The sequence below is a fragment of the Diabrotica undecimpunctata genome, chromosome 7 (genome assembly GCF_040954645.1).
Source record: "Diabrotica undecimpunctata isolate CICGRU chromosome 7, icDiaUnde3, whole genome shotgun sequence".
Taxonomy (NCBI): Eukaryota; Metazoa; Arthropoda; class Insecta; order Coleoptera; family Chrysomelidae; genus Diabrotica; species Diabrotica undecimpunctata.
Window position 1 is genome coordinate 135,915,139 of NC_092809.1, and position 12,015 is coordinate 135,927,153.

The following is a 12,015-nucleotide window of genomic DNA, read 5'->3' on the forward strand; positions in this document are numbered from 1 at the left end:
TTTAAATCTAAAACTAAATTTACCAATAACAGGAATATGACGATACGTCAGCACCTGGGTAACTTTTAACTGATAGGCATCCATTACGGAATCTCTTGTTCACCATTATCTAATAAATTTGATTCCTTATTATGTTTCCTGGTTGATCTTGCGGAGGGACCCAAGTATATAAACGTCTTGGTGGTAGTTTGAAGAACGTTTTTAATATTACTAATTCTTCTTCTTCTACAAATAGTTTTAATCTTTCTCCCCTTTCATTTCTCTTCCCTAGACCAAAATCACCAATTAATTCACCGCTTTTCCCTTTACCAATTTTCGCATTCAAGTCACTCATAATAATAGTTATATCTGTCTTTTAATTTGTTTAAGTGTATTTATTAACAACTCATAGAATTGTTCTACCTCCTATTCTGGTTTATTGCTGGTTGGTTCATACATTTGTAAAACATTTAATTTGACCGGAGTAGTATTCAGTTGGAGTATTATTAATCTTTTAGAAACAGATAATATTTGTAACACAATTTGCCAAAAAAAAATATGAAAAATATTAAAATAATCAGCAATTGGAGATCTAAATTATTAGCAATCCAAAATATAAAGATTAAAAGAGGTATCAGTCATTGTTTTGTATTATCCCTATCCTGTTCAATATTTATTCAGAAAAAATGATTTTCTCTTTAAAAGGTTCTCTTTATTTTGCTAATTTCATGAGACATTTATTCTAATATTTTTTATGATATTATTTCTACAACTACTCCATAACGGTGTTTGTATATATAGTAGGTATAAACATTAATAAAAGTTTCGTTTGTCCTAGATATTTATTTTGAAATATTCTAAATGATATATCCCTTAATAAGATGCCGCAAGAAGCACCGATAGGTTTTTCCACCGGATTTGGATTTCAATTTATTTTAAACATAATCCCCAAAACTAGTAATTTACCTAAGTATTTTGTTGTCAATCTAAATATACCTAAATTGTCATGTTCCTTCATTTTCCGTCTGCTGCTAAAAAAGATATAACACCACTTTGTTCGTAGAAACGCCCCTTGTTTAATTGGGTAAAATATATTATAATTATCTTAAATACCTCTGTTTTGTAAGTAGTACTCTACAAATTATTACCTCCATTACTCTTAATTTTGGCCAGTGCTGTACAAAATCCCCATTACATTTCAACAATGCTATGTCAATTAACTAATTCGATGAAAGTTATAGACACTTGTGGATTTCCTTTGGACTTAAGGCTGAATAAGATTTATACAGTAAACATGTATTTTACACATTCTTTAGTTGAGTTTAAACAATTTTTATTGCCGACTACGAAACTGAACAAGAGATACAAGCAGTAGACATGAGATAGTAAAAAATAGGTTTTTCTATTGGTAATTAATTTATGTAAAAGCTAAAGAATTTAGATATGTATTGTAGTGTCTGTTAGGATCTTTTATTAAACAATAAACAACATACGTACCATGTCTTTATATCTCTGAGGCAAAAAAGGCCAAATCATCTTAATAGCAAGACTAATCCACCAAGAATGATTGACAACGTGAATTTTGTAATCTTTAAAAGGTAAATTCTCTATTTTCCTCATAGAATTTCGGACATTGTTTGGCTGAATCCACTTACTAAGCCTCCAATTCTGATCTTTGATATCCATAATAACACATAGACCCTTTCCAGCTAGTTCCGGATTTTTGGATAACAGTGACTCCAACCAAACGTCATCAACAGCTAGTATATCATATAAGGGCATCGTGCTTGGATTTATTTTTCCTGGAATATAACAACTCTTTGGTAAAACAATTTTATGTGTACTGAACTTATAATACTTTTTCCAGATTTTACAAATTTCACAAAAAAATAATCAAGTCATATGATTAAAAAAGAAACATGATAAACAAAAATTAGAAAATTACATACATATAAGACATTTTACATCCATTCATTTCTTTGTCCATGGCTTTGTTAGATTACAATAAGCCATTTGATTCCATAGAGCCTCAGATGCTTCAAGAACTGTATACAGTAAATATGCTAATTATTGTAATATAAAGTATGACCATACTTAAAATAAACTTCAAAAGAGATAGAAGACAGAGAAATATGGCATTGAAAGATGTATTAGAGATGTAACAGAGAGAAGAGAAAGGTTTAAACAGACAAATGAACAAGTGGAAGTAGAAGGAAGAATCGAAATATCAATAGAACAAGTGAATGAAGCAGTTAAGGAAATGAAATTAAAAAAATCTCCAGGCCCAGGCGGAATACATCCAGAGTTGATTAGGTATGGATCATCAAAACTGTTTGAGATGATCCGAAAATTATTCGAAAGATGCTTAAACGGAGAAGAAGTTCCAGAAGAATGGAGACAATCGTATATCTCTTCAATACATAAGAAAGGCACAAAGATGGATCCTAAAAACTATAGAGGGATCGCAATGATTGCTACTATAGGCCGACTATACTCTAAAGTACTACGAAACCTGATAGAAAATGATATCAAAGACAAACAACCCGAAGAACAAGCGGGATTTAGGGCCGGACGCTCCACTATGGATAATATCTTCACATTAAAAATTGCAATGGAAAAACGAGTGCAGAGAAATAGAGAAACTCATATAGCTTTAATAGATTTGGAAAAAGCATATGACAGTGTACCGATCTCCCAACTATGGATAGAAATGGGTAACTTGAAAATAAACCCAATTCTTATTAACGCCACTCAAAAATATTACGAACAAAACTTTGCAAGAATTAAAATGGGACAAGAAATCACCTCTCTTTTTCAAACAACAAAAGGACTAAGACAAGGCTGCTGTCTGTCACCCACCTTATTTAAAATCTATTTGGACAGATCCTTAGTGAAATGGGTAAAAAAATGTAGAAACATGGGAATAACGGTGGAAGAAAACAAGCTATATACACTTTTCTTTGCGGATGACCAGGTAGTAATTGCCGAAGACAGCTACGATCTTAGCTATATGGTAAGAAAACTGCAAGAAGAATATGAGGTGGCAGGTCTAAACATGAATATGACAAAATGTGAATATCTCTCAGTGGTAACAGATGAAATATGTGACCTAGTCTTGGAAGACGACAAAATCAAAGGCGTGCAATCCTGCAAATATTTGGGGGTCATTTTCAACAAGAAGGGAAATAGCGCAGATGAAATCAGGGAAAGAATAAACAAGGGCAGAGCAGCGACCCGTGCCTTAAACTCTCTTCTCTGGCAAAAAACAATTCGACGAGAAACCAAAAAACACATTTACGGTAGTATAGTCCAAAGTATTACACTTTACGGTTCGGAAGTATGGGACGTCACCAAAGCTAATAGAAACAAACTTATGACGACAGAAATGGATTATCTGAGACGAAGCTGCGGTAGATCGAAACTGGAGAGAGTTAGAAACGAACAAATAAGAAACGAAATGAAAATGGAGAGAAATATCAATGATGACATAGAAAGAAAACAATTAATCTGGTTCGGACATGTTAAAAGAATGCCAGAGTACAGATGGCCTAGGAGAGTACTGGAATGGATCCCTCCTGAAAGAAGAAAGAGAGGACGACCACGGAGAAGTTGGCGCAACGATATTGATGAAGCAATGGCGGCAAGAGACTTAGAAGAGGCAACTGCATATGACAGAAAAAGATGGAAATTGGGGGCGGAGAAGCGGCGACAGCCGTAATAAATCCATTATTATATATATATATATATATATATATATATATATATATATATATATATATATATATATATATATATATATATATATATATATACAAGATGTATTAAAAAATTTTATTCGGAAACAAATCCATACGATTAATCTAAACAGAACGAGGATAATTACAGAGCAAGATACCACTATTGAACTTAACGGAAATGAAAGATGTCCAACTTACCATTTCTCAATAAAAATATTGGCCTTCCTTCCTTATCACAATCAGGCAAAATTACTCTAGGACCTTCATCTATTATCGTTTTTATAGTTAGTGGACCATCTTTACGATACCACTCTGGACATTCTCGAATATGTTCGGCAGAAGATTTAACCTAAAAAAGAAACACTAGATCAGTGGTTTATACAATAATTTTAAAAAATTCAAACTGAAAAAAGAAAACAGTGTTCTAATAATCATACTATTGTATATTGTGTATGAAAATTAGCAAGTTGATTAAGTCACAAAGAAACGGGCAAATATGCCCTTCCCAATCGATGCAAATTCTATGCTTTAACATTTTCTACTCTTACGAGCAACAAATATATTAAGTTGTTTTAACTGGTTTATTATTTCTCAGATATAACTTAAAAATATAAGAAAAATACACCGAGATTTGGCATTTTTTTCTTTCTTTTGTTAGCTGCACTCTCCACAACGATCAACGAAATCAAAACAAAGCTTATTCCATCAGGGTCAGAATACATAATTAGATATATGGTTTAAGAGTCCACGATTCCATTCCGTAGATAAGAATATCACGGTGGTAGCCTACCCTCTGTAAGAGCATATGCTTACAGACGCTGCAAGATTCTTACGATGCTGACGCCACGACTTTCTAGAAGCAAATATTGACGAACCTATCATATCTGGTCTCGAGTGTTCCACACTGTTCCGATGTAACGGCACACTAACTTCTCAAACGAGTAGACGATCCATTGAGAATATTCACGGGAATTTTAGATTCCCTTTTCATAAGGTTCATAATATACGAGTATAAATAATATAAGTAACCTATATATATATATATATATATATATATATATATATATATATATATATATATATTGATATGATTGGTGTTTATAGAAAATAATTTATAAGTTACACTACTAGATAATATTAGATATTAAAAGTATTTGGTTATTTTAAGAAGTTATATACTAGAGAATTTTATAAAAATATATTTATGTGAGGGCATTTTTAAGAAATTAGCATATTATAATTGTAAAAAGTTGTATTTTAATAATTATAATATTGTAGATATATTTAAGTGAGCCATGTGCATAGGCAACCAACTATACAGTAAGTGACAGGCAGAAATTAATAATTTTTACAAATATAAGTGGGGTTATAGTTGTTTAAAATGTGTAGTTTATTAAATTAGAATGTTAAGTTACTAATTTAAGTGTATATTCTGATCTGAAAAGCCTAAATGTCAACAAAATTATCAATAGAAAATTAAATAATTCTCCAGAATACAGAATTTGACCTTTGTTATGTCTGTGAATCGAACATATACTGTTTCCAGAAAATTGAGACATGTGTTTAATGGAATAAATCGAACATGATTTCTTACCAGATGGTTCTGGAAGATTGAAAGGATATAAATACCCGTGATTTGGATTCAACATGGCAGTTTAGTAAGAAAGTCCATTCAGTTAGTCAATCAGTTATGAGTTACAGTTACTATGATGGCCAGTTTTAGTATGAAAATTAGTTAGAGGCAGTCAATCAGTTACAATTGTTCAATATAGTGAGTTAAATCAAGATTAAGAAACAGTATAAAGAAAATATTATTGAAGATTAAAAATTATGTTATGTATAAATGATGAGAATGGAAGAAGTATTAATTGAATATTAAAATTAAATAATATTTTTGGTGATTGGATATTGATATATTGAAAAGAAGAATAAAAATAAATGCTGTTTGCTGGTTTGCTTGGTGGTTTATAAATGCTGTGAAGAAAAATATCTTAAATTGGTGGAAGCTGATAATTGGAAAAAGTAATTTCACAAAAACAAGGATAACCGAAGCTGAGAAGAAGACATTTGAATGGTGATTATAATCTATATAGTGGAAAACAGTTCATTTAGGCATTCAGTGACAGAAATGTACAAAATTTTGTTAATATAATTTAATTAGTGTCATAACAATTTCAATTTTGAAGATAGTTTGTTTAAATTTTACATTGTCTATAGAATTTAATTAGTTTCATAAGAATTTCAATTTAAAGATAGTTTATTTTAAATTTACATTGGCTAGGTTAGATATATATGTGTGTTTCATAATAGATATAATAAAGATAATTTAAAAAAGTACTTACAAACTAATTCTTTGAGAACCGCGATAAAAACCCTATTAAAAAATACTTTAGATGCGGGTATATTTGTTTAAATAAAAAAAAAAAAAAAATACTTTTGCTCATCATTCACAAACAATACATCATAACAATATATATATATATATATATATATATATATATATATATATATATACATAGGGAAATTTTGATTGTAAGTGTCGAAAATATAAATTTGTGTTGTCATGTAATAAATATATCTAAAATAAATAATTGTTTTTTTAATATTGGTATATATAAATAAAGTAGGTAAAATAAGTATTAAACAAAAGTCAGAAGAGAAAATAAATGAAAACAGTGCACTAATTTTAGTTCTCTGATACAAAGTACCTTTCTCATTTTATTAAAGTTCGTTCTTGCTTTTTCCATTTGAACTTTGATTTCTTTGGACTCATCGTTCTTGTGATCAATTATTGTGCCAAGATTGTTCATCATCATTTTGGATTTTTGTTAACCTCATAAATTCAGGTTTTTTTATATTTATTGGCAGATTCTTCTCCTTACTCACCTATCATGTGCATTAGCATCTGGAGGTCTTGGAGACGGTCCGCCATTATGACAATATTGTCCGCATACCTAATCCTGTTAATTTCTGTTCCATTCACCTTTATTCCAGCCGTTTCCCCTCGAGAGAGCTTTTAATAGTTTTTTCGAGTATACGTTGAACAGTACTGGTGACAATACACATCCATGTTGTATTCTTCTTTTAATTTTGAACTCTCCTGAAGTTTATTTGTTTTATTTTGAGGACAGCCATTAGTAGTTTATGGTGGACTTTATCGAAAGCACTGTAATATGTCGATATTGGCCCCACCTACAGGTAAAGACGGAAAGAGACAATTCCCCAATAAAAAGATGATCAGTAGGAACACCACGTAAACGATGGAACGACAACTTACTGAATTCACATTGAAAAACAGACAGTCATATAAAAAGAAGAATAAGAAAAAAAAGTATTTAATTTTAGTGTCGAGATTCTCAGGTTACCACAGCCGGTCCCAAAAACACATAAAATGTGAAGTGTGATTGGCAAGGTTAGCAACCTACCAATCGTAAAAACCAATATTGCTCAATGAAGCAATTTGAAGACTCCGATCTTTCATCTGGATTAATAATATGAAGGTGAACACGTAAAGAAATAAGGACAAAACATAATCCAGATAAGATTTACTACATGGAACATTAGATCGCTCAACACAAGAAACCAAGAAATAACGCAAGTGCTGAAAGAGAAACAAATAAACATATCCGCTTTGAAGAAACGAAAAAGAAAGGAAAATGACAATCAAAATTAGATGAATATATACTAATCTGCAGTGGAGTAGCAAAAAAAAACAGGACCAAAGAAGGTGTAGCCTTACTAATATACCGATACCAAAATCAGATCAAAGAGTGTCAATAAGCATCAGAAAGAATTGTAACAACAAAGATAAGAATGGAGAAGGAAGACCTAAACACAATTGGAGTATACGGCCCAGAAATAACAAGCCTCAAACAACAGGAGAAACATTTTATGACGAATTACAACACGTAGTAGATTAAGTCAGGAGAAAGATGGTAATACTGGGAGAATTTTAACGCTCGAATAGGCAATCAAGTAATACCCGGAATTAAGCAAAAACATAACGAGGATGTTCTGCACGAATAACGAACTTAGAATAAACAACACATTTTTTACCACAAAGAGCAACACAAATATACATTCAATAATACCCGTGGACAAAGATCTATGATACGATTATGTTATAACCAACATCGATATCCGTCTATTAAAAATAATCGACGTAAGGTACCTCAACTCAGCAAATGTAGGTAGCGAATATAGATACGGAATACTTATACAGAAAAAGTTTAGAGAAGATTCTGCTATACAGACGACACAATACTAATCTCTCAAAGTGAAGATGATTTACAACGTATGCTGCACCAATTTAAGATAAATGCCAGAAAATTAAACATGTTCATTTTCCCAAAAAATACATTATGCATGGTTATAACAACAAAACTACTAAGATGTAAATTGGAGCTAGAGAGTCAGAAAATAGAAAAAGTAATGGAGTTGAAATATTTAGGCATCAGACTATCTAGCTACAGAAAACTCAAAACAGAAGGGGAAGATCAAGTGAATAGAGCAAACAGAAACGCAGGATGCCTAAATAAAACAATATGGAATAAAAAAACATCGAGAAAGAAATGACAGGCAGAATTTACAAAACATCAGACCAATAACATACGCGGCAGACACACGACCTGATACAGAGAAAACAAAAAGAATGAAATGAGAACCCTTGGAAAAATCAATGGTAAGATACTATAGGATAGATCTAGAAGTACAGATATACGACGGGGAGAACATCAAGGACTGGGTAAGAAAGAGAAGAGTAAAATGGGACGATCATACGAGCCGAATGACAACAAATAAAGTAGTAAAGACGGTGGGGAACGATTCCCCAATAGGAAGATGGTCAGTGGAAAAACCACGAAAACGATGGAATAACAAATTACTGGAGGCACGTTGAAAACCAGAAAAAATTAGGTCTAGATACAAAAAGAAGGGTATTTAATTATTCTTTAGACTTCTATTTGGGAGTTGTAAGGTTCTCCGTTCTCTTATATTATATTTAGCCATTTTATATAGGAGAAACGCTCAAAAAATAATAAACCCATCTTTGAAGATAAATAATTATTAAATGAAAAGACTGATATGTTTTTGTACACACTTACGACAAATCAAAAGATGGAAAAGGGAAGTATTTTTGAAGTGCGTAAAAAATTTTAATTCCTAGCTGAGCGCTTTCGGCTTACAAAGCCATCTTCGGAGCTATGCTACAAGAGAGAAGTGATGTAAATAACTAATTTTAATTTAACAATGATTCAATTACATCAAATATAAAGTATCCTACTGGGACAGATCATGTGGTAAGCAGAAAAAGGCTGGTTCTAGAATAGAATAGAATAGAAATATGCTTTATTGTCACTGAAAAGTATTGAACAATTTTATGGGCAAAGCTAAAAAAATCAGTGAAAAAGTACAAAAAGTATAAAACAAAAACAAATATAATAAAAAAACAGAACAATACAATTTTAAATTAGTAAAATTATTGTATCACTTACATAATTTGTACAGACAACAACAAATGAGACAAATTGTAGCCACTGCTTGAGACACCCAAATGTAATTATAAACAATACTAATTTTGTTTCTTTGTTATACATTAAGAAACTCGTCAACTGAATAATATGGTCTTTCAGAGAGATATATTTTTGTCATCTTACGAAACTTAATGAAAGATGTTGCGGATTTAATTTCTCTTGGAAGGTGATTATAAAGTTTTTTTGCACTATATAGAATAGAATTCTTTACTAGCTGAGTGGACGGAATCGGTAAATAAACGTTACAATCCGAATTTCTAATGGAGTAGCCACGATCAGGTCTATCGGGAAAAATGTTTAGATGCTTGCGAATCAAACAAACCGTTTCCAAAATAAATAAAGAGGGAAAATTCTGTGATTTTTGAAGTAGGTCTTGCAATGAGTTGTTTGTTTGAGACCAAATAGATAACGAATTGCTCTTTTTGGCAACTTAAAAATAGTATCAAATTGGACCGCTGTACTAGAACCCCAAAATGGAATCCCATATCGAAGATGGGACTCGAACAATGAGAAATATGCTATTTTGACAGAAGATAAATTTAGTTCCTTCGAAACAGATCTTATTGCAAAGCAAGCTGAGGCTAGTTTCTTCCTTAAGGAGTCAGTATGCAAGGACCATTTAAGATCGCTGTCGACAAGAATACCTACAAATTTCACGGAATTAACGATACTGATTTGGCTCTCATTCAAAAGCAAGGGTTGAATGACTCCTTTATAAGATAATGCTACTGTCTTATCCACGTTAAAGCTAAGTAAGTTGAAGTCTGACCAAGCCTTGATTATAAGCAAATCAGCGGTTATAATTGAAAGAAGCGTTGAAATATTAGAGCTGCTCCAAGTAATACTGGTATCATCAGCAAATAGAAAAATTTTCCCTTTAATTTTCAAGTAAGTGATGTCATTAATGAAAAGTAAAAAAAGTATGGGACCTAATACTGAAATTTTCTAATTCTATTTTTTATTTTTTATTTTATAATTTTATTTATTTTTTATTTCATTTTATAATTCTATTTTTTATTTTTTCTTTTCTTTCTTTAAACAATGAAAAAAACACAAAGGATTTTACACTGGACTCCACAAAAAACACATTAAAATATTTAAAACCATACTATAACCAAAATTTTTAATGTGTTTTTTGTGGAGTCCAGGGTAGAGTCGTTTGTGTTTTTTTTATTGTTTAAAGGAAGAAAAGAAAATATAACAAATAAAACCAGCATTTTTCTGCTGATCACATGATCTCTTCTAGTAGGATACTTAATATTTGACGTAAGTGAATCATGGTTAAATTAAAATTAGTTATATATATCATTGCTCTCTTGTAACATAGCCCCGAAGATGGCTTTGTAAGCCGAAAGCATTCTGTTTGCGCTGCAAACAATTATTTTAGACTTTTTATACAATCGGCAACAGTGTGCGTAACTTTAGCGAGGAGTGTGCGCACCTAGCAGACGAGATTGAGATCCAGACATCAAGCAATCAACAAGTTCGCAGTTCGGTTAACAACAATAAATTCGTTCAAGAAAGGTTTCATTCACAAAAGTCGATAGTGTTTTAGTTAAAACAGCGTTTTGTTAAAGTTAAAATAAAGCCAGTGTTTACAGTCCATCTAGTTTTCATTTTTGCCTAGTAATAGTATAAAACGACAATAGACAATAAACTAAACACATTCAGCTAGGAATTAAATCTTTTACACACTTCAAAAACATACTTCCCTTTTACATCTTTTGATTTTTAAATAACTATTGTTACTTTATTTTAATTGCGTAGTAAACTTTATATCAAAACCAAATATTTTTATGTTTTGAAACAACACGATCAGGCGTCTTAAAAAATAGAAATAACTAATAATAATGTAATGTGACACGCTCATAAGATAAATAACACATGATTAAAGAATGGAATGTTATATGTATATTACCGAAAACTGGCCAAACAGTTAATTTATGAATAAACATTAAATTTAGTATGTTACATAATATTTTACTGGATTGTTGGCCAAAAATTTTAAATGCTTACTTCCTCAGAATCTTGTTGATAATATACGATTGGGAAAAAACAGCACACTAGATTCTCTATTTTTGTTCTCCTTTTGATTTTACAGCCAATTGTGTGCCTAGGCTTACTCAAAAAAGTTTTTACATTATTCTTTATTAAGAGCACGTCTTCTTCATGTAGTAATGTCTATGTTTTGCCAGTGTTCTTTAATGTCAGCTAAATATAGTTTTTTGTCTTTCTATTTTTCTTCTTCCCAATCGCTGCAGTAGCAAAATCCTTCTTTTTGTAGTTATTTCTTTCATCCGCATGATATGACGTAGCTATCATAGGTGGCTGTTTGATGTATTGCACAATGTTAAATTCTTTATATACTATCATTATACTATCTTTATCAACTATCCACAAAAAGGGCAGCAAGGATCAGTGTGAAAATAACAGAGGAATTGCGGTAAACAGCACAATAAGTAGGATGTATGGGAGACTTATTAAGAACAAAATAAAAAATGACTATAGAGATTACGAAGCAGAGGAGCAAGCTGGTTTTAGAGCTGGGCGATCCACAGTAGACCACTTGTACTCTATTACACAAGTTATTGAGAAAAACACAGCCGTCAATAAAGAAGTTCACCTGGTGTACGTAGACTTACAAAAAGCATATGACAGTGTACCCCTCAGTAAACTATGGTCAAACTTACAGCAAACCAACATTAAGCATGGTCTTATCAAAGCAGTCCAAAGTCTATTATAATGGAACGACTGCAAAATTAAAACTG

General features: G+C 31.4%; 1 protein-coding gene across 1 annotated transcript in view; it reads right to left on the reverse strand.

Moving 5' to 3' along the window:
* Positions 1–12,015, reverse strand: part of LOC140445884 (clavesin-2-like) — a 44,775-nt gene that overhangs the window by 4,397 nt on the left and 28,363 nt on the right. The window contains exons 3-4 of the mRNA XM_072538291.1: positions 3,915–4,065; positions 1,477–1,781 (exon numbers count right to left, since the gene is read on the reverse strand). Coding sequence (XP_072394392.1) covers positions 1,477–1,781; positions 3,915–4,065 — 456 coding nt within the window. The remainder of the gene's footprint in view (positions 1–1,476; positions 1,782–3,914; positions 4,066–12,015) is intronic.